Below are 23,091 nucleotides of genomic sequence, written 5' to 3'. Positions count from 1 at the left end.
CATTGACGTAAACAAAGGACTCAAGTGGCCAAAAGTTATATCTAGTAGGAGGAGAAAAAAAATGCAAGGTTATTCATTAGAGCTTGCTACTTTGCCTTCAGCTGTGAGTGCCTTTCAGACTAGCACTAATTACATTTAATTAGCTGTGCATACAGGGATATACAGGCTGAGGTTTGCTCTGGAACGGATAATTATGTCCAAAATGACCTAATTATGTCATAGTTCAGTTGGTCATGAAATAGTTTTCCTAAGGGGAAAAACGTTTCTTGTTCTTTAAGAATCTGGCTCAGGGGCTGGGAAAATGTCTTAGTGGATAAAGGGCTTGCTTTGCAAGCCTGAGGACCAGAGTTCAGATCTGCAGTACGGGGAAGGTAGAACACCACTGAGGAAGACAACTCCCAGACTGACCTCTGGCCTTCAAACATACACCCTCACTCAAACACATACACCATGTGCCACCCAATATATAAATATGTAAAATAAATAAATGTAAAAACATTTTTTAAAAGAAGTCATGTTAAACAACTTGCTAACAGCCAGGGATTTAACTGTTTAAAAACAAGACAAAACCTCCTAAGATACGAGGTTTCAGGCCTCTTCCAGTTGAGGCGGCCCTGCAAGAACATGATGCGGTGCCTGCAGACTCTGAGAGCCTTGGTGTGTGGGTCCCAGCCCAAGCTCACCACTGGCACTCACAATTAGGACCCTGCTGTGACAGATGCTCCACACATCAGTCAGGGAGTGATGGCTGGATATGTATGTGTGCCAGGGCTTAGCAGGATCCCTTTTATACAGCACTGGCACTCCTGCCTAGGGAATGCTGCCACACACAGAGGGCAGATCTTCCCAGTTGAGATAATCCCTTAGACATTCTTGGAGGCCCACCTTCCAGGCCCTTTTAGAGCTCACCCAGTTGACAAACAGTACTCATCATCGCAAGGCCCCAGGACCTTCCACTGTCCCTCGGACCCCTTGCACTTAGTCCTAAGGAGATCTGCAGTGCCACAGTGACAGGACTCAGGTGAGGGGAGAGTCTCACTGAAGGCTACGGACCAACGACCTCCTGAGGGATTTTCCATCTCCAGGTTCTCTATTCTTCGAACCTGGGATAGGTGGCCCTTCTGTAGCATGGCCCAGTGAAGACGGACTGCCTGACTTGATCTCATTCACGTCTAGCACCTTGAAAGCCTGCCCATCCCTGACTCTCCCTTCGCCCCCTGCCCCAAGACCCCCTGACTCCTGCCTGCTCCTTCCCAGCATCTTGTTCCTCAGCTGATTCCAGAATTTTCCTCCCCTACTGCCTTTGTCTAACTTCTGGAAATAGCTCAGATCACCCAGCCTGACTCCTGATCCCGTGTGTAACACTGGAAAACGAGGAACGTTGACTCTTACCAACAGCTCCCCGCTCCTCACGGCAGATGGGACGCGACCAGAAGTTCCTGCTGCCTTGCTTTCCCTGCCGTGATGGACAATTCCCCTGAGAGGTGAGCTAGGATGGACCCTTTTCTCCCTTAAGTTGCATTTGTCTATCAGGGTCACAACAACCAGAAAAGAGCCTCAGACAGCTCTCCAGCCTCCACGGGGGCCCTCAGAGAACTGTGTTCTTCAGACCTGGGGCCTCAGTTGTCTGGTCTATAAGAACATTAAAAGTTGTTAGTCCATTCTAACAATAATTAACAGACTACTACTCTCTTAGACCTATCCATCAGAGAAGTTGAGGTCACAGGGCATATGGTAGAGAGACAGACAGGTGAACACAGGGACCTCACAGGGACTCGGGAACCAGTGCTGGGGTCCAGATATGAGTTTCAACAGATGACTCATTGGAGACTCAGTCCACCAGGCCAGAGGGAGGACTCGGGCGGATCCAGCTCCCCTGCTTTTGTGAGTTTTACCTGAAGGTGCCAGGACATGTCCTCACAGCGAAGAGCTGAGAAAAATTCTATCTGACTCCAACAGGAGGAGGAAAACATAACCAGTTTTGTTTTCTTTTAAACACACTAGGGCATTCTAGTCCCATCGGAATCTGCCCCAGGACCGCCATTTCACCAGGTTCTAATCAGCTGAGGGAAGTGAGAATGCTGAATTCCAGTCCGAGTAGTTTTCCTATCTTACCTTGGGGAGTGAGAGAGAAACACACGAGGGGGTGTGGAACTCGGGGACTGGGCACAGGTTCTCTCCAGCTTGAGATTCAGCTCAGTTGGCAAAGTGCTTACTTAGCACTCACAATGTCCTGGGTTCAATCCCCAGCACTTCATAAACTGGGTTTGCTTGGAGAGTTATGACAGAGGCCATCCTTGGCTACATAGCCAGGTAAAGGCCAGCCTGGGCTACATGAGACTGTCCCTCCTCCAAAGCCTGAGCCCCACCAGATATTTCTCCTTCCCCCCCACACTTTATACTTCCCTTTATTACAAAAGCCTGCTTATTATTTATGACAGCTATTTTGACTTTGTCTGGTCTGTCTTTCCACAGGAAAACACAAAAGCAGGCTAAAAGGCAGACGGTGCATTAGAGATGGAGCAGACATAAGAGGCAGGCTCAGGGATGCCCAGGATATTGGAATTATCAGATCAGGGATTTTTAAAAATAACCTCACCTGTGATTAATGTACTGCAGAGACTCTAAAACAGCAGCAGGGACCAGCTTCTGTTCCCAAACTGGTTTGTCACCTGATTAAGACACTTCATTTCACCCCAGGATAGACTCTCCCCTATTGGCTTCTTAGAGTGCAAACCCAAACCACGTCAACAGGGGGCGCTCACACCATGTTCCATTGTTGCTAAGAGACTTTTCCGGGAAATGGTCTATTCTTCATAGGCCCAGGAAAGCAGCAAAGATTCCTTTTAGAGATCTCGAGTCTGTGTACAGGAGGATAGGCCAGAGGGAACTTTTTCTCTATACCTCAGTTTCATGTTCAGAAAGGGAAAGCAAAGGAGAACAGAGTTGTGGAAATTAATGATAAAAAGAAAATTTAGAGCTCTTGCTTGGAGGCAGGGGGTGGGAGGAGGGGTTGGGGGTTTTCGGGGATGAGGAAACCTGGAAAGGTTTTAACATTTGAAATATAATAAAGATTATATTCAATAAAAAATTCTAAATCTCAAAAAAAAATTTAGTGTCAGCAGGGCAGGCCCTAGAAATTGCTTTGATCATCTTGTTTCCTGTCAGTCTGTCTAGTTCTCTGTTCTTGTATGACAGGGGCGCGTGTGCCAAGGCACACATCTGAGGTCAGAGAGCAACTTTTAGTAGCTGGTTCTCTCCTTCCACATCTGCGTTACAGCAGGAATCCACGTCTCTACCGTGCTGCAGGCTACCGTGATCTGGCCCGCTGCTTCTGGAAGATTCTCTTGACCCTGCCTCCCATGTTAATGTAAAAGTTCTAGGATGGCATCTGGCCTCTTCATGTAGCCTCCGGATTGAGCTCAGGTTATCAGGCGTGTCTCTCCTATTTTTAATTATTATTTATGTGTGTGAATATGCATGCTCACGCATGCATGTGGGTGTGTGCACACGTGGAGGTTAAAGGGCAACTCCGTGGAGTTAGTTCTGTCTTTTCACTTTTACATGGGCTCCAACTCAGGTTATCATGGTTTCCCACAGAGTACTTTACCCACAGAGGGGTCTCCCTACTTTTTAAATTGATTAATTAAAATATTTCTGAGGCAGGTCTTTTGTAGCTCAGGCTGGTTTTGAACTATATAGGTGAGGATGGCCTTGAACTCACAATTCTCCCCTCTCCACCTCTAAGGTTCTGGGATGTCACCTTATCCGCTGGTCTTGTCTTACAGATGGGAAACAGGCTCAGAAAAAGGAAAAGGACTTTGCAAGACTCATGGCTAGTGGGCAGAAAGGAATTTGCAGTCTAGAGGTATGTGCAGGTGAGTTGGTCCTTGAAACCTGAGGACCTGAGTCTAACTTTTAGAACTCACGCGATGGAAGGAGAGAGCCAACTCCCATAATTCTTCACATGTGTGTCATGGTGTGCCTGTGCACACACACAAATTAAAAAGTAATAAAAAAGATCTGATGGTTTCCCAGGACCTTCCTCCTACCCCACCCTTACCCCCCCTCAGCAGAGACCTCATTCATCACTGTGGCGCTCAGAACAGGAGCCCATGGGGCTGCGGGGACCCACCGTACTCCACTGAGGGTCGAGCCGCCAGGCTGAGGACTGGTTCATTTTGTCCCTCAATCCTAAAGTCATTTGAGAAACCACAGGTGCTGCCTCTTGATGAGAATACAGATTGTTTTTTTTTATTTCCTCCTTTATAATTTCCAAAACCATCTAAGAGTTGGCAGCAAACAGCTAGAATTTTATAATCCCTCCCACATCTTGTTGGAGGAAATTGGAAGGCAGAGAAATGTCCAGTTGTGTAAGGGCAGCCGAGGTGTCTGTCACCGGCCACATGGGCTCCACGTTGGAAGAAGCCCCGTTCGAAGGTCATCGATTGCACTGCCTGGCATCCCAGGTCACCTAGGCAACTCCTTTCTTCCTCACCCCTCACCCCCTCTCCGTGTCTGCTCCTCTCATCTCCATAGCCAAACTGGATTCAGCTTGCAGGGCCCAACACTGCCCCACCCAATGTGGAAGGGCGTGGCAAAGCCCCACATCTCCCAATCAGACCGGCCATTGCTCACGTCCTCTGATCAGTGAAGATACTTCCCTTGTGCCCATTTAGTGAACTGTATTATCTCCTGCCTTGCCCTGGCGACCCCTGCACCCGAGTCCCTTTCTGTGTGGAGCCTGTGTAATGTTTATCCTTTTAGCTTCGGGGCCATCCTCAGCCTTGTGCATGTTATACTTCCAAAGAGTGGTGGACATACAGAAAGGTGACAGTCCTATTTCTGTGCCGTGGGAGCCTCACGGTGTTCACTGGCATCTGTGGTACAAACCCACTCAGTGCCAGTAAACACTTCCAGTTGTCACAACCAAACTGTTAGCTTTGCTGATTGTCCCCTGCAGAGCCAAGGTGTCTCTTTCTGTGGCCTACTGATAGAGATTGATATAGGATGTTCATAAAGCCCCGAGGAATAGTTAGGAATGCCCATCTGATGGATGTGAAAGGCAAGGCTAGGGAAGAGCTTTTATGGAAACTAAGTTCTATACTCCAGCTTCTGGTTTCTAAGGCCAGGACACACCTCTACATTCTGGAGTCCTCTGCGAATCCCAGAAAAATCTGTTTTACCTCCTTGGTGTAGTAGATCTGGGTCTGTCATGTCCCCGTCCCTTTCCCTTCCCACCCCCATAGCCGGTGCTAGGTGATGACCCCTTGGCTGGCCTGCAGGTCGGTGTAGGGTGGACCTCAGGCTGCCCCTCCCAACACTCCCATTACTTCTTTTTCAGCTCCTTGGGCTCCTCCCCGTGTTTGAACACGCTGATGGTGACCTGGCCCGTCTCCGAGCCATACTTGTTCTTGACGAAGATTCCATAGCGCCCGCTGTCTTCACTGGTGACCTTGTCAATGGTGACGGTGACCTCCGTACCCTTCACCTCCATGTGGTATCGGTCAAGGAAGGAGACAGGCTGGTCGTTCTTTAGCCAAGAGATTTCTGGGGACGGGTCTCCCGAGATGACGCAGGTCAGGCACAGAGTCTGTTTTGATGGACCGGAAGAAAACAATTTTACGTTCTTGTAACCTGAACTTGGCTTTCACCATTATGCACATGGAGGGCTACTAGTCCAGGCAGCTGCTCTGCACAAAGGGTATGTGTGCATGCACGCATCAGTGTGCGTGTGTGCGTGTGTGTGTGTGTGTGTGTGCACGCTCGCGCGCCGCGCGTGCACAAGTGAGAATGCCAGCCTGCATTTGGAAAACAAGGTCTTCTGTGTCCTAGACTAACCTTGCACTTGAGAGATGAAGATGACCTTTGACCCTGTCCTCCTGCCCCTACAACCCAAGCGTACTAAGCAGGCATGTCCAGGTTATACAGAGCTGGAGGTTGAACAGAGGGCTTTGTTGGCTAGGCAAGCACTTTACCAACCAAGCCATGTCCCCAGCTCTTTCGTGTATCCTATTGTAACCCACAAAGGAAGACGTGTTTTATTTTAACCCCAGCTTCCCCAACCCTCAACTTTTTACAGAAAAGGTTACTTGGTTGAATCTTGGACAATTCTCTATTAACGACCTAGTAGTGAGTTCCAGGGCAGCCAGGGCCACAGAGAAACTCTGTCTCAAAAAAACAAAACTATGTTTGAGTGTTTGTCTGCACATATGTACATATGTTTGTTATGTATGTATGTATGTATGTATGTATGTAAGTAAGTATGTATGTATGTATGTATGTATAAGACATATATGCAGTGCCTGTGGAGGCCAGAAGAGGGCACTGGATCCCCTCAAACTGGAGTTACAGATGTTTGTGAGCCACCATTGGTGCTGGGAATTGAATCTGGGGCCTTCAGAAGAACAGCTAATGCTCTTAACTGCTGAACAACTTCAGCTCCTAAGATTGTACTGCTTAGACCCAAAGGTTTGTAAACTGAGTTTGGAAGTTCTTGAGTGAGGTCTAAGGTAGCATATGGCACAACAGTGAAACTCACAGCCTCTGGAACTGAGCTGACCTTCAGCTCTGCTGGCCAGGTTGTGTGGCCTTCACCAGTCCCTTAACCACTCTAGGTCTCAGTTTCTCCTGCTGTCAAGTGGGACTAGAATTAATACCCTAGTTCCAGCGGTTGCCTTGGGTGGGTGGGTGGGTGTGGCAAAATCAGTGGAGATGTGTGCTAACGCGTACTAGTAGCCCGCACAAAGCAAACACCAGACAGACTTTTGAAACACTACAGCTTTTAGGAGTCACCTAAAGTCTTGTGGGAGCCAGAGTCCCAGGTGGGCAGGTTCCCACTGAGGCTGTCTAAGGATGGGGCAGAGCCAGGGTGAGCACAAGGGTCTGACTCCAGGCTCAGTGGTTTTCCTTGAGACACACATCATCATTAAGCCACGTGACCGGCTGCGGCAGGTCCAGCCTCTCTGGCTAGCCTGCCATCCTGAGCTCTCTCCTATATCATGACCTGGAAGGGATCCTTGAGGGAACACAAGCGTGGGATGGACTGGCTGAGGGCCAGGAGGAATGGAATGGTACCTTATCTTCCATGATGGTGGCCACGTCTGGCAGGCCCCGTACAACTTTAGCCCGATCTGGAATGGAAAGAAAAGTCCTGAGTGGTGGAGTCCTGCCAGCTGCCCTCCTGCCCAGTGACTTTCCTCAGAGTGGAGGGTTGGTATCAGGGAGGCTTCTTTCTAGTTCCTCCCTCGACATCTCCCCGACACCTCGCCTCCCAGCTCCTTGTCTCCATAAGTGGAAGCCGTGATACGAGAGCTGTTTCTGCTACTGAGGGAAATATGATTAGTGGTACCCAGGGATTACAGTGAAGAGCATCTGTCCTCCAGAGGAAGAAGGTGAATGAGATTGTTCTGAATAGGAACTAACGGATTCTGATGCACAGTGGGGTTGGGACACCAAGAGGGGGCTAGGGAAAGCAGTGGCTTTTGGGACACTCTGACTCTGGTCCAAGGAAGATCCTGGTGGCCACAGGAAGACAGTGTGGGTATAAGTTACTAAATAGAGTCAAATGTGTCCCAGATACTGCATCGGAGGCCATTGGGAGACCTTGACCATGTGTTCTTGATAACGCAAAAAGCCTGGTGCAGAAGCTGCTGCCCAGTGTGATGGAGAAGGACCCTGACCCAGATAGGGAAGGCCCCAGGGATGGACACAGCCATGGGAAGGAAGTTGTACTAGCTTTCCACAGCTGGGGAGGTGATCTGGTTCCCTCCCGGACTCCAGTTTCTCAAGTCCCCGCAACCAGATGGGGGTCAAGTCCAAGTTCCTTCTGTGGGAGTCCTGGATGGAAGGGGACATTTGTGTTGGGCATACAACCAGGTGGTGGTGTAAGAGTCCCCCTCTGGCCTGAGCGCACATGAAGCTGGCTGGCCATGCTGTCTCCTCTAGGGTTGGGTGACCCTGTGAAGTCACTTGGAACCTGGGACTGTCAGACTGCAGTTACATATCCAATGCCTGTCCTTCATGTCACTTGGGGACACTAGAGAGAGGCACCAGCAGATCTGTGTTGATGTCCTGACAGTGTTCCAGATACTCAGAGCTCACTAGGTTCCTCCCTTGTTAGGTAGGTAAGGCTGCAGGACTCTGCTGCCTCCTCTGTCCATCACTGGGCACCATCACTGGCCACGGATACCTGCAAGCCATACTCCTAACACTGGACTGTTCATAGCTGGCTGGGGGCAGGGGTGAGCTCATAAGTGGGACAGAGTTGAACGTGGAGTGGCAGTGGCTTCCTGGGAACTGTCACCTCCCCTGTGCCTGGGGCTGATTCTGGGTTAGACCCACCATCACTTCCGCCAACCCCGCAAGCCTGCAGGTTCTAGGCTACCCCTTCCTATGTTCCACTTGCAAAGGCTAGCCTAGCCTTGCTCCTCTCAGCTCTCCGAAACTGGGTTCCGACAGAGGGTCGTGTGCACCTGCTCGGCACTGGACCCACACCAGTCTGTCCAACTGACTTCAAGTATCCTCAGGTTCCTTATCCACTTGTCTTTTTATGGCTAACTCCCAGGTGTCCCCAGAGCCCGCCAGGAGGCCGGGGTTCTAGAGAAGCCAGCCTGGACTCAGGAAGACGAGGAAGAAGACAACCAGGGACTCACTCTTCTCAATGACAGCCAAGGCCCTGAAACACAGAAAAGGGAACAGAATGTTGTCCTCTGTCTCTCTCTCTGTGTGAGAGGAGGAAGGTGGAACCTGCTAATGCTCCCAGCAGAGGCCTAAAGACAGTCACTGTGCCCTGAGGGCGCCTGTGATTCACAAGGAAAACAGGAGAAACTTACTTCAGTCTCTGGTGCTCTGCCAGGGCATCATCAAAAGCTGCAAGACAAAGACAGGACAGGGCTGAGAGGGGACTGCCATCCCCAGTTCCCTCCCCACTCCAGGATTCTCACAGGGCAGGGCTAGGTTCGGAAGGGGAGAGAACCTCTGAAAGGCCTCAGGATTTTCTTTTTTCTATATCTTTTGGAGACAAATTCCCACTGTTTAGCCAAGGATGATCTGCTTTGAACTTGCTATCCTCCTGCCTCTGCCTCCTGTGTATTAAGATTACAGGGATATGCCACCATGCCACCTTGCCTGACCTCATTGTGGAATTTTCCTTTATTTTTTTTTTTTTTTTGGTTTTGGGGAAGGACAGGAGAGGTGGCCTTGGGAATGAATGGAAGTCTGCAACTGACCGGGTGGGGGAGTGGGGGAGGGGCATCTGCAGGACATGACAGAGACCTCACTATACTGGCAATATGGAACCTGAAGAGGCCACCTCCTGTACCCACCCAGTGGAGCAATAGGGACACCAACTCACCCATCCAACTTTCAACCAAAAATTTATCCTGTCTACAAGAAATGCAGGCTCAGGGGATTGAGCTGAGACTGGGGAATGGCCAACCAATGACCAGCCCAACTTGAGAGCCATCTCATGGGCAAGTGCCAGTCCCTAACACTTAATGATACTCTGTTATGCCTGCAGACAGGAGCAAGTTGTCCTCTGAGAGGCTCCACCCATCAGCTGACTCAGGCAGATATAGACATTCACAGTCAAACAGTGGATGGAGCTTGGGGACTCTTCTGGAAGAACAGGAGGATGGCCCTTAAGGGAATAGGAATTCTACAGGAAGACCAACAGAGTCAACTAACCTGGATCCTCCAGGCTCTCAGAATCTGAATCACCAACCGAAGAGCATATATGGGCTAGACCTAGCGCCCTCCCTCCCCCGCACATAGGTAGCAGATGTGCAGCTTGGGGCTGGGCTGTCTTGTCTGGCCACAGTGGGAGAAGAAGCGCCTAGCCTTGCAGAGACTTGAAGTGCCAAGGTCGGGGTGGGGGGATACCTAGGGGAGCTCCCACCTGCTCAGAGGAGATATGGGATGGGAAAGGTCTGTGGGAGGGGGTGACGGGTATAAGTGGGGTGCAAAGTGAATAAGTAAAAATAATTTTTTTTTTGTTTTTAATCTGTTGTTATTGTGTGTAGCTGTGAAGGTCAAAGGACAACTTCACAAAGTCAGTTCTCTTCTTCCGGTTTATATGAGCACTCACGGGGCTCAGTTTTGCGTAGCTTTTAGCTCCTGAACCTTCTTGCCACTCCTCCATCCTCTGATGTGAGACAAGGTTCCAGGCAGTCTGGGCTGGCTTCAAACTCACTGTGTAGCTGAGGATGACCTTGAACTCCTGATCCTCCTGCCATGGTGCCTGAGCCCCTGGGATTGTCTAGACAGAGCTCTCAGCAGACAGACAGACAGACAGGAGGATGGCTCACCTTGCCCAGACAGGTCTGCTGAGAGCTGCCGGACTTCCTTCCCAGCGGTGATCTCCAGGGTGTATTTGCCCTTATCTGAGTCCTTGGGGTCCAGGATATGGAGCCAAATTTCATCCAGGGTGGTGCCTGCCCGAACCCGATCGCCACTCTCCAGACGTTTGTCTCTGAATGAAAGGCATAGAAGGACTAGGGTGGTGCGTGGTGCTGGCGCCCTGGCCACCCACCAGACACTTGACATGGATCCACTCCTCCATCCACTGTATAGTGTTTCGTTCATCGTCTGCCCATCCGCCCATCCATCCATCGGCATTCAGCTACTTCTCCCTTTCTTCATCCAACCCCATGGCAGACCATCTGCGTGCAGAAGCTGGGTCTGTGGCTGTGGTATGCCCGGCAGGCTGGAGTGATGAGCAGAGGGCATTCTTGGGGTAGTGGCCTCCCTGCTCTTGGGGTCACCCCACCCACCTCTTCCTTCTCATCCCAACCTTCCGGTGTTTCTGCATACCCTTGTCTCCTAACTTCAGAACCCAGAGAAGGTTCCACTCTTCCCTATTTCTTCTTAAATTTCATCCCTCAAGATATCTAGTCCACGTCCCCAGTGTTCTGTTCCTTAAGCCTATTGTCACAGGATTCAGAAACTCTGGCTGGAGAAGGGACCCCCAGTCACTCTGAAGCTTCCAGTGGCCCTCACTCATGCACAGATTTTCCCGAGTTGGTCCAGGTTTCCCTACAGAATGGGTGCAGCCATGTCTGCTCCACAAGGCTGAGGCCTGCACATAGCAAGACACTCTAGGGAAGACCCTGTTCTCAAATGATCTGGAACAACTTGATTGAACCTTTGTGGAAGCCTTCCTGACTTCCCGTCCTGACCCTCCCACAGCTCTCTCTACCTGGACCGGCCTCCTGAGCCTGGGCACTTGGCTCTGTGGAGGCTACAGGGGCCGGCAAGTGCACATCCCTCTAGCGACTCCTGCATCCTCTCCTCCCTCAGTTTCCACATATGCTCTGGGTACCATAATCCTTCGGTTGTCATGGAGACCTCAGATAAATGGTCCTACCACCAGCATTCCCATCATCCCCTGGGGAATGACTCTTGTATTCCTTTCATCCCTGTAGGCAGGACTTGTGGGAGGACTAGGTAGGGGGAGGAGGAGAGGAATCCTCAAGGCACAGGCACTGGAACCTTCCAACTGGCAAGGGCTCTGGGGCATGGCCAACCTACTTGTGGAACCAAGCTGTCTTCATGTACTCCACATTGTAGTATTTGACCTTGCTGAAGAGCCGGATTCCCTCTTCGGTCCCCTGGATTTTCAGTGGAGTTGCAGAGAGAGCTGAGAGCAGAGGTCAAAGGTGAGTGTCCCCTGAGGACCTGCCTGCTGCAGCTCCAGAGAGGTAAGGAGGGAACACCATACTGCGAGGGGGCAGGGCCTTCCACCCCCTCACTGAGGGCAGATGCCTGAAGCTAAGGTTGTTAGGGGACTTCTTGGAGGCTTGTTGGCATTAGCCAGGCCAAGGCAAAGAGGAAGACATGCTCACTCACCACCAATCCTGCCCAGCTCAGTCAGGACGGCATCTAGGACTGGAGAGAGGGAGATGGTCAACTGGGGGGTTCCCTTAGGGATGTCCAGGGGTGGTGGTGGTAACTTTGGAGAAGGGTGAGGAAGCTCAGAGCCTCTCTGAGGGGAGACTGGAGAATGACTTGGGGATGGGAGGGCTCTTAGGTGCTGAATGGTAGATGAATCAGACAAAATGCTGCCATCTGATATCTGTCTATCATCTATCTCTTATCTATCTATTACCTATCTATCATCTATGTATGTATGTATGTATCATCCTGTGTATGTATGTATGTATGTATCATCTGTCTATTTATCTATCTACCAATCATCTGTCTATCTATTTATCTATCTCTTATCTATCTATTACCTATGTATGTATGTATGTATGTATGTATGTATGTATCTATCTATCTATCTATCTATCTATCTATCTATCTATCTATCATCTACTCTCTGTGCAGCATTGGCTGTTCTAGAACTTGCTCTGTAGACCAGGCTGGTCTCAACCTCAGAGATTCACCTGCCTCTGTTTCCTGAGTGTTTGGATTAAAGGTGTGCACTGCCACCACCACCTGGTTCCTTCTAATTTTCTTGTGAGCTGCATCAACCAGCCTCAAGAACAGCCAGGGCCCTCTGCGGGTGGAGGGGCTTCAAGCCTGGATTAGCTGTGGCATACCATAGCAGCACACGTATCAGGTCCTTGCCAGTGGCTAGCTGTGTAACCTTGGGCAACTCATTGAACCTCTCTGTGCCTCAGTTTCCCCAAGTGGCACAGAGATCCCACACATCTTAGGCCACATGTCACACCACAGTCTCTTGCTCCTGTGTGAGCTCCCCACAGCCCTTCTCCCATCCCTGATGTCACTAGCTCCTACCTTCACCTGTGAGGTCCAGCACAGTGTCATCCTCCCCTCTGTCATCAGAAACCACTGCTCTGTAGACTCCCTGGTCTTCTTTTGAAAACTATGGAAGAGGATGACAGTGTGTGCAAGGGGTGACAGCGAGTCAGGAGGTCCCAGGTCCCCACCCTGTGTGGGTTCTGTTAGCTCTGGAGTTGGTGGGCCTAGAGAGTGTGTGCATGTGTGTCTGAGAGTGTGTGAATATGTGTGTGAGAATATTTGTGTGTGTATGAGTTTGTATGAGTGTGTGTATGTGTGTAAGTGTATGTGTGTGAGCATTTGAGTGTGTGTGACTGACTGTATATATGTGTGAGAGTATGCATAAGTGTATGTGTGTATTTGAATGTGTGTAAGTGTATTGTGTGAGTGCATATGGGTGTGTTTGAGTAAGTGTGACCGTGTATGAGTGTGTATGTGTATATGATTTGTGTGTGAGTGTATATGTATGAGTACATGTGTGTGTTTGTATGTGTGTGAGTATATGTATATGAGCATTTATATGAATATATGTATGTGAGTGCTTTTATGTGTGAGTATTTGTATGAGTGTGTTATGACTGGTTGTGTATGTGTGAGTGTATGTGTGTGAGTGTCTGTATGTATAAGTATTTGTGACTGACTGTGCATGTCTGTGTGAGTGTATGTGTGTGTTTGTATGAGTGTGTATGAGTGAATGTGTGGGTGTAAATGAGTGTGTGTGTATGTGGGTGACAATGTGTGTGTGAGTGAGTCTGTGAGTGTGTGTGTCTGTGAGTGTGTGTGTCTGGGTGTGTGAGTGAGTGTGAGTCTGTGAGTGTGTGTGTACTGAGGGTAGAAATGAACACATCTGGTTTCCCAGGTGGCTTTTAGAGTGCAGCCCAGCTCAGCCTGCAGAGCCTGTGCAGAGCCTGTCTGTGCAGGACGAGAATTCTCCAACACGCTCCTCTCCCTAAGGCTCCGGCACCAGGACACCCTGCATTTCCCCAGAAGGAAGCACATTTTCCTCAGCTCAGAACATGGAGTCCTTCTGGTATGTGCTTGCAGTCTTGAATCAAATCTGCAGCAACAGTCACTGAACTGAGAACGTGACTGCATTTTTGAAAATGTTTGCTGAAGACAGAACCTTGGCCATCTCACCTGCTAGACAAACCACCTACTAAGCTCAGCCTCAGCCCAGGGTCGTGCTTTTAGGTCAAGAAGCAGAGGTCAGAAGTGACATCTTATAAGTAAGGCAGCTCCTTCAGGGTCCTCAAAGGCCCCTCCCACCTGGGCCACTCCACACAGTGACTTTGGGGCAGAATCCAACGCAGAGGTAAGGTTCCCTCTAAAGCTTTTCTTTTTTACCCACAGAAGGTCTTAAAGTCCCAGTTATACTTGGGTGGTGCTGGAGAGAGCAAAGATCCCTAGAGCAGGCACTGGGGCAGACAGAAATCTAGGTATGCCTCAGCCTTGTGGAGCAGACATGGCTGCACCCACTGAGGGAGTGATTTCTGACCCAACTCTAGTCATATGTCCTTGAACTTCACCTGTCAGAGCCTCAGTTTACCCAGCCATGAAGTAGCGCTTGTGTCCCCGATGTCCTTCAAGGACCCAGGGACTAACACTGTGACAGACAGAAAGCTCTGCCCCATGAATATTAAGCACCCACTGAAGGCCACACCCCTTTTGGGAAGCACATCCCAATCAAGATGTGGGAGAAGACCCTTGACTTATCATTTCCTTCCTAGTAAGAACCTGTGAACAATTACCCAGCGTCCCTATCCCCCAGCCTGAGGCTCTGGGAGTCAGCAGCAGGCAGGTATCTGACGGGAAGAGGTCAGTTGTGCATTGGGAGGTCTTAGTCCTCTGGGGTGTGTGCCTGGAGGGACCTAGGAAAGAACCCAGCCCCAAGCCTGCTTTCTCTGACTGGCCTCTCCGGGGCACATCATTCTGGTCCTCCACCCCAGACTTGGGCAGGGAGCTCACAGAGAACTGTAAGGTCAGAGAGGGTCACTGACTAGCCCAAGGCTGCATGTGCTGGACCAGAACCAGGTCTGGATCCTGAGACACAGAAAAATATTAGTAATAAGTAATTCTGGGCCTATGTTTCAAAACACTTATGTCCAGGTTTTTAATGTTAATTTTGAGTGTTTTTTATAAAGCATTAATTAGTTTTGTTTGTTTACTTATTTTTAGTTTACTTATATATATATTTTTCAGTTGCTTCGCAAGACAGAGCCTCTCTGTGCATTGGCTGTCCTGGAACTCACTTTATAGACCACGTTGGCCTTGAACTCACAGAGCTCTTCCTACCTTTGCCTCCCCAGTGCTAGGATTAAGGGAGTGAGCTACCATGCCTGGCTTTACTCTTTACTTATTTAGGTTTTTTTTTTTTGTTGTTGTTGTTTTGATACAGGATTTCTCTGTGTAGCCCTGGCTGTCCTGGAACTCACTCTGTAGAGCAGGCTGGCCTCAAACTCAGATATCTGCCTGCCTCTGCCTCCCAAGTGCTGGGATTAAAGGCGTGTGCCACCACCGCCTGGCAAATTTATTTATTTATTTATTAGACACACAGTCTGGGCTTCCCTCAAACCCTGTAGCTTTCCCACTTCCATTTCTGTGGTGCTGGGGATCAAACAAAGGGTTTTGTGGCTTCCCAGAAGCTTTCTACCAGTCGAATCACACTCCCAGGTCCTAGTATTTATCTGTTAAAAAACATTCTCTTTAACAGTTTTATGTGTACGAGCGAGTGTTTGCATGCATGTCTGTGCACTGTGTGGGTGTAATGCCCACGGAGGCCAGAAGAGGGCGAACTGGAGCTACAGACAGCTGTGCGCGCGTTGGTTTGGCAGCAGCAAGGGCTCAGGGCTCAGAGCTCTCCAACCCCTGAACTTGACTGCGCTCTGGCGCTCCCTAGTGAATAGCTCTGCTCAGGCTCCACCCAGCGCTCTTGGCACCATTCCGTGGGCAGCTGAGCAGGTGAACCCCAAGTCCCACCTGCGCTTACCCCCTCAATGGAGAGACTCCCATCTCCGGTCTGCGGGTTGTACTGCCCACGGGGCGCCTCTTTCTTCTGGAAGAGCCACTGGAAGCGACTCTCCTTCTTTGTGTTGGTTACCTGAGGAGGACAGGGCGTGAGGGAGGCCATCAGACTTTCCATTTTCAACATAGCTCTTCCCACATGGCCCACCACCGAGACACCCGGTGCACTAAAGTCAGCTGATCCCTTCCTATGTGTCTCAAGGGCTGACCTCTGGGTCCTGACTTTTGCTAATGTCATTTCCTGCCTCTTGACCTCTTTTACTGGTTTTGTGAACATTTAGGCCTCTTGATGAAATCAGATGTTACCTCCTCCAGGAAGTTCTCCTCGAAGAACCTGGTAGTGCATAGCCCTGCCTTATAATTAATGAATTTCCCGAGTGTATCTGATCGAGCATAAGGCTCGTTGTTTTAGTAATTCTGCCTCGAGCTTGCATGTTCCCAGAGGCCTAAGGGAACTCTGCATGCCAGGACCTTGAGGAGCACAGATGGTGTTCCTCTCAGAAAGAGTGTGCTGGTGGAGGGGCTTTCTTGCACGTTCTCAAAGGACCTGGGCTTTGAGTCTGGGTGGCTTGGTTGGGACCTGGCCCCTGTAACCTTTCTGTCTTCAGCTTGTTGCCTTCTTGATTTCCTCTGAGGTCTTGTGCAAAGTGTGGATGATTGTGAGACAGGTAAAATCAAATCATACAGACACACACACATGTGTGTGTATGTGTGTGTGTGTATGTGTGTGTGTGTGTGTGTGTGAGACTGACTGTGTCTCTCTGCGTGCACTCTTTCCCAGGGGCCACTTCCCAGGCTTGGGATCAGCCAATCACAGGAGATAGAATCTCAGGGTGGAGTTGGAAAGGGTCCATTGGTACTGGGCTTGGGGACAAGTCACAGGTCACTCCTCACCGATGGCCGAGTTGGAGATGGGGTGTAGACTTGCCTTGCACGTCAGAAGCACTTGGCAGTCCTCTGTGACCTTCCAGGTCAAAGGCTCCTGGAAATAGGGACCTGCAGGGGGAAAGGGAACAAACCAGCTTTAAGCTGAACCCGGGCGCCATCTGGTGGCCAGACAAGGAAAACCAGCCGAGCAGGAGACTGCCAAAGACTCTGGTCTCTAAGGACCAGGGCAAGGCCGCGGCAAGGCGGCGGCGGCGGCAGCGCGGGGGTGGGGTGGGGGGGGGGTGGGGGTAAGGGGCCTGGGGTCTCCTTAAACGAAGAGGACTTTAAGGAGTCACAGGCTGGCCCTAGGGCTTCGAAAATGAAGTTTTGTTCTGTTATCAGGGCAGGACTTGCCTAGATCATGGTGAACCTCCTTGGCTGGGCTGGTATTTTTCAGCACCGATCAATGACTTACCCTGTTTTCTCTTCCAGTCTCTTCTCTTTGCATCTGCCTTTCTCAGAAGCTTGTCAAAATCTGTGAATACACGCGGAGGAAACGGCATGAGTGGAGAGAGCAAAGGGAACTGGGGCGGATGGAAGGAAGACCAGGGATGTGCTTAGCGGATCTTAGAGCAGAGAGACTCGGGGGTGGGGTGGGGTGGGGGGTGGGGGGTTGGGGGTAGGGGACTGTGTGGGGGGTGTGGGGTAGGTGAGTGTGTGTGGGGGTGGGGGTATGGAGAGGAAGGATGGGTTCAAGGCGGTGGAGAGGGGCGGGGCCAGGCTGACCGTCATCCACCAGGGCGAGGGTGATCTGGTTTTTGGCTTTTCCATCTTGGAGCTGGGCGGTGTAGGACCCCTTGTCGTCTTCGGAAAGTTGCTGGATGATAACTTCCACCAAGCCCTTCTCTCGGTCAAAGTTGATCTTGCGGTTCTGGTGGAACAAATCCCTGAGTCCTTTTTGGGCATTTCCTGTCCTGAGAGTTCCGTTGGGAGGACACCTCAGGATATGATCGGATGGGGGGGGGGTACTATGTGCAGAACAGTTGACCTCCAGGGACGGGGGAGGGATTCCTGGTGGCATTTTCCTGCTTGAATAAACCTGGAATCCCCAGCAGATCCGGGGATTATCTGTTAGTGATAATTTACAGTAAGATCTGTAGCTGAACTGTGTCTCTTCGGTTATTTTCAACTTCTTTTACAATTTAAATTTTAAAAAATCATTACTTTTTTGTTTGTTTCTTTTTTTCTCGAGACAGGGTTTCTCTGTGTAGCCCTGGCTGTCCTGGAACTCACTCTGTAGACCAGGCTAGCCTTGAACTCAGAAATCCACCTGCCTCTGCCTCCCAAGTGCTGAGATTATAGGCATGTGCTACCACTGCCCAGCAAAACCTGTCTTAAAAACAAAAGAAAAGAAAAGAAAAGAAAAGAAGAGAAAAGAAAAGAAAAGAAAAGAAAAAAGCAAACCTGCAGATGTGGGCCATTGTATGTACATGTATGCATGCATGTGTGTGTGTGTGTGTATGTGTGTGTGTTATGGGCCACAGCACATGTGTTGAGTTCAGAGAACTACTTACAGAAGTCAGCTCTGCGTTCTCTTTCTTATGTGGACCCTGGGGATTAGGCTGGTGTCACCAGGCTTGGTGGCTTGTGCTTTACCTACTAGGCCATCTCTCTCCCACTTTGAGGTTTTTTTTTTTTTTTTTTACTTAAAAAATTTATTATTTTTATTTTCTGTGTACGGGGTTTTGTGTGCGTGTCTGTGTACCACGCACAAGCAGTGCCCATGGAGGTCAGCAGAGGACATCGGGTCCTCTAGAACTGGAGTAAAGGAGGACTGTGAGCCGCCTTGTGGGTGCTGGGATCCAAACCTGGGTCCTTTGCCTCAAACTTTCCCTGTGGCTGAGGATGAGCTTGACCCTCTGAGGGATGAGGCCACGGGCTGGCGTCACCCAGCGTCCCTCCTACACGGCCATACCTACTCTGTAGCGCTAACAGCCGATGACAGCTCGCGGCACACTGGCAGCGGTTTATTCTCTGCCTTTAGGTCCTCACTACCCTGGCTTTAATTGCATGGGTGACAGAGGGAAGGGAGGACCTACTTAGCCGGTGACCGGACCCACGTCCATGGAAGCCTCTAGACCAGTGGTTCCCAGACTTCCTAATGCCACGTGCCACCCTTTAACACAGTTCTTCATGCTGTTGCTACATCATACGGTTATAGATCATAATGTAAATGTCCGTGTTTTCCCATGGCCTTAGGTCACCCCTATGAAAGATCATTTGACCCCACAAAGAGGTCAAGACCCACAGGTTGAGAACCTCTGTTCAGACTTTACACAGTGCCTCTGAGAGTGTGTGGCAGCTCTGTGCACACTCCTAAGGTGTACAGACACAGAGACTGAGGCAGAAACAGAGGGAGAGAGAGAAAGAGAGAGAGAGAGAGAGAGAGAGAGAGAGAGAGAGAGAGAGAGAGAGAGAGAGAGAGAGAGAGAGACTGGGCGCCCCCAGGGCTGGTCACACATTTTCCAAATATTTCCTCTGACCAAAACCATCATCCCATTTCTCTGGAAAATATATTCCCTTCCCCCTCCCTCCTCCTCCCTGCCCCTCTCTTCCCCTCCCCTTCTTCCTCCCTCTTCCCCCTCCCTCCCTCCTTCTTTCCTTCTCCAGCTCTAATTCAGGGTCTTGCCCACAGTAGGCCTGAGCTCTCTAGGACCGAGTTGCACCTCAGCCCTAACCCATGAATTCAGATGACTGCTTTGCCATCCTGGAGATGAGATTCGATAGGACACTGTCACAGGAATCCACTGGGTTTTAGGTAAAGACAACTGAATGCCAACAGGCCATTCTGACAAATCTATTTATCATCCTTATGCATTAGAAAGAAAATGGTAAGAATGTTGTATAAATATCATTCAAAATAAAACCCAGTGTGCTGGTGGCAGACTCTTGGATACAATGTGGACCACTGGCCTATGCTCCAGCTCCTTGTCCCGATTTATAATGAGAAGGGAGAAAAGCAAAGGGTCAAGACAGGAAGACAAGCACTGCAAGGCGGCTGAGAAAAGAAAACCGCTTCCCTGGGTGTCTGCCAGGCCTCGAGTGCTTTATATTTACAGCGAAAGCAGAGGTTTAGGCCTGGAGAACTCTCAGCCCCAGGTAGGCCTTCCCATCTTAGGGATGCTGGGAAGGACATCTGAAAATGGCAGTGGATGTGGAAATGTCCCCACTCTGGTTAGTAACAGTTCCCCCCCCCATCCCACCCCATCTTCGTACCAAAAGCCAGGAGACCTTGTCTGTACTCCCCACTGCTAGGACAGCCAAAGCATGGCAGCTATTACTAAAATAACAGGGGGCCCCAGGCCCGGGCTCGTGGGTGAGGCCTTGCTTGGGACACGGGAGCCTCCCCAGGGACCGTGGGCACTGTTTACCGTTTACCCATTTACCGGGGAGCTGAAGATCTCCTTCTCATTGAAGATGAGGTGCAACTCTGCGGCGGGCGACAGCTTCTCCACCTCCAGCCACAGTCGCACCTCACCTTGTTCGAGGATGTCCACGTTCCAGCCAGAGATCAGCTTGATGACTGGGAGACACAGGACCGGGGTGAGTGGGAGGGTGGGAGCCGTCGCCCCCCTCCTCCGGGCCTGCCCCGCCCCTCTCTGTTCAGCCACGCCCACTCAGTGCTAAACCCCGCCCCTCAGCCCCGCTCCCTCCCACCCAGTTCTGCCTTGGCAATGAAAGTGGGAAAAAACTCTTGCTGGGCCTGGCTGGAGGCCCGGAAGCTCTCTGTCGACTGAGCTGATTTCAGGACCGCATTTCCTCTTCAAGGGACCTTAATCTCTAGCATCTGGCTTCACCCCGCCCATTCTGACTTGGCTGGAGCCTGGCCTGAGCGGGGGATTTGGAAAATGGTTCCAATTTGTGATCAAGTGTTTGGCTGGCCTTGAGGATTCCACCATCCACAGACAAGACAGGGAAGCGGAGGTTTAGACGATCTAACGTCCAGATGTCTCAAGAGCTGATAGGGACGGTGGTGATGGTGATGGCGATGATGGCGGTGATACTGATGATGGAGGTGGTGGTGGTGATAGTGGTGACGCTGATGGTAGTGATGATTGTGATGATGGTGGTAGTGTCGATGGTGATTATGATGGTGGTGGTGACAAGGGCAGCGATGGTGATAATGATATGGGTGGTGCGGATAGTGATGGTGGTGGTGATGCTCTTGCTGATAAGAGCGGCCTCAGTTCCCTCTGCATCTCTCTGGCTCCCTGCCGGCCGGCCTTTGCCTCTGGTCTCTGGTTTTCCAGTCTGTGGCTCCCCTTTCTCTCGCTCCCAGGTTATACTTTTGCTCTCTGCCTGCCTGACTCAGCTCTGCGCAGCACAGGTTCACAGGCCGTTAGGAACCAGGTCACGTCTCCATGTTTACCTGGGTTTCTGATCTCGTGACTCAACTTCTTGAGCTTGTTCAGCTCTGGGGCATGAAAGAAAACAGATGCAAGGTTAGGTCAGAGGGTTCGAGTACAGCCAGCCTCGGGCCACCATGCTGAGACGTTCCAAGAGAGCTCCGCTTTGCCATCGACCCCATGCGTCCCAGAGATGGCTGGTAAGCACCGCGGGCGGGCTTCGCTCCTGGGGCACTGTGGGAGATGCTGCAGCGACCCCAGGCCACCCAGGGTTGCATATGCTCCTCAGAGAAGCACCTCTGCAGGCCAGGCTCCGAGGGAGCGGCCACATCAGTGCTCATCTCTGGGCGGGCTGAGCCTCCATGTCCCCTTGGCTTCTATGAGCGTTGGTACTTGGGCTCTGGGGCTACGATCTGTTTTCCTGTGGAGGTGTCAGGGCGTAAGGCCATTACCTTCCTCTGTCAGCGTGTGGCTAGCGGAGGTGTCTTCGTCGGCATCGGGGACCACCACGGAGTAGATGCCCAGGTCCTGAAGGTCGGGTTCCTTCAGGATGACCTTGGACCTGGCAGAGAGAGCTGAGCTGACCTCTGAGAGGGAGCTTTGGTCTTGAAAACGCAAGACTCCCTCACAGCCTGTAGAAGAGGCATGCGGGGAGGGGGAGGGGACAAGCCAGCAGGGAAAGTTGAGGGGCAGGAGCTCTGGTGACTTGTGCTCCTTTCCAGGTCCTGGCCAAGATGGGACCCTTGCACCCCCTTGAGGTCCCCTCCAGAGAGGCAGTGTGGCACACGCTCTACAACCAAGCAGCCAGCGACTCCGTGTCTGCTTCAGGAAGTAAGGCAGACACACCCATGACCACTTATCAAAACAGAATCCCCAAAGAAGGCCTCCATTTCTGCCCTGCAGAAATTTCTCCTCTGCTTCTCTCTGAGCTGGAAGCCAGCACCACCATGGCTGACCGGGCAGCCCAGGCCAACCTGTGTGTCTCCCTACCAGTTCTGCAGCCTTTGGGTACTGTCTCCCCTGCCCCCAAGCCCTGTCCCACCCGCCCCGCCCAAGCCCCGCCCCAGCCCCGCCCCGTCCCCCTCACTTGTTCATTTCGTCCTCCACCTCTACCCTCTGTGGGTCTGGTGGGCCTTTGTAATCCTTGGACCATTGAAACTCAGAGAAGTCAGGGGCTTCCGGGGCTTCGAAAGCCAAGTAGATCTGGCCTTCGTCGTCCACACCAACTTCTATCTCCTGGGCGTCTGGGGTGAGATTCGGGAAGGCACAGGAAGGATTTCCCTCAGACTTCTTGTGACCTCTGAAGCTGTTCATGATCAACTCCAATGTCACCTCCTCCAAGAAGTCCTTCTTGACTGACTACCCATCCCAGTGTTTTTTCCTTCCCCTTCCTCCACTTTCCCCCTGACCCTCTTAGTTCTCTTTGACACAACATTTTGCTATATTAGCCCAGGCTGGCTTTGAATTCACTATGTAGTCCAGGCTGTCCACAATTCTACAACCTTGACCTCTGGAGCGTTAGGATTTCAGGTGTGTGTCCCCACACCTGGCTCGGGTCTTTATTTTTATTTATTTTTTTATTATTCATTCATTCATTTATTTATTTATTTGTTTTTTTTTTTTTTTCGAGACAAGGTTTCTCTGTGTAGCCCCGGCTGTCCTGGAACTCACTTTGTAGACCAGGCTGTCTTCAAACTCAGAAATTGGCCTGCCTCTGCCTCCCAAGTGCTGGGATTAAAGGTGTGCACCACCACTGCCCGGCCCTGGCTCGTGTCTTTAAACATTCTTTTTCTCTTCTTTCTTTTCATCTCTACAGTGCTGTGTGATAAGACCCAGATCTAGACAAGCCTTCCACCACTGCGGGATATCTCTGCCTTGCTCCTGGCTATCCTAAGACTTCCTCCTGGACCACTTTGCTATCTGCCTTTACTGCCCGTTCATCCCCTGCCCCAGTCCCTCTCCTCACAGCAGCAGAGCTGGGCTTCCTCACCCATGGCTGTGCCCCTGGTGCCATGCTACCCTCCCCGAGTAGCTGTTGATCGAGCACTTAATGG

The 23,091-nt window shown here is 50.9% G+C and overlaps 1 protein-coding gene across 1 annotated transcript in view; it reads right to left on the bottom strand.

Moving 5' to 3' along the window:
• Positions 1 to 4,247: 4,247 nt before the first annotated feature.
• Myom3 (myomesin 3) overlaps positions 4,248 to 23,091 on the bottom strand; it is a 52,986-nt gene continuing 34,142 nt past the window's right edge. Inside the window, exons 21-36 of the mRNA XM_052175701.1 lie at positions 22,125 to 22,281; positions 21,490 to 21,599; positions 21,061 to 21,105; positions 20,078 to 20,214; positions 17,418 to 17,562; positions 17,107 to 17,166; positions 16,693 to 16,760; positions 15,730 to 15,840; positions 12,742 to 12,829; positions 11,848 to 11,886; positions 11,530 to 11,638; positions 10,308 to 10,471; positions 8,835 to 8,871; positions 8,655 to 8,677; positions 7,078 to 7,133; positions 4,248 to 5,593 (exon numbers count right to left, since the gene is read on the bottom strand). Coding sequence (XP_052031661.1) covers positions 5,330 to 5,593; positions 7,078 to 7,133; positions 8,655 to 8,677; positions 8,835 to 8,871; positions 10,308 to 10,471; positions 11,530 to 11,638; positions 11,848 to 11,886; positions 12,742 to 12,829; positions 15,730 to 15,840; positions 16,693 to 16,760; positions 17,107 to 17,166; positions 17,418 to 17,562; positions 20,078 to 20,214; positions 21,061 to 21,105; positions 21,490 to 21,599; positions 22,125 to 22,281 — 1,613 coding nt within the window. The 3' untranslated portion in view covers positions 4,248 to 5,329. The remainder of the gene's footprint in view (positions 5,594 to 7,077; positions 7,134 to 8,654; positions 8,678 to 8,834; positions 8,872 to 10,307; positions 10,472 to 11,529; positions 11,639 to 11,847; positions 11,887 to 12,741; positions 12,830 to 15,729; positions 15,841 to 16,692; positions 16,761 to 17,106; positions 17,167 to 17,417; positions 17,563 to 20,077; positions 20,215 to 21,060; positions 21,106 to 21,489; positions 21,600 to 22,124; positions 22,282 to 23,091) is intronic.

This window comes from Apodemus sylvaticus, chromosome 3 (genome assembly GCF_947179515.1).
Source record: "Apodemus sylvaticus chromosome 3, mApoSyl1.1, whole genome shotgun sequence".
Lineage (NCBI taxonomy): Eukaryota > Metazoa > Chordata > Mammalia > Rodentia > Muridae > Apodemus > Apodemus sylvaticus.
Note: the sequence above shows the minus strand (reverse complement) of the source record. Positions and strands in the feature narration are given on the sequence as shown.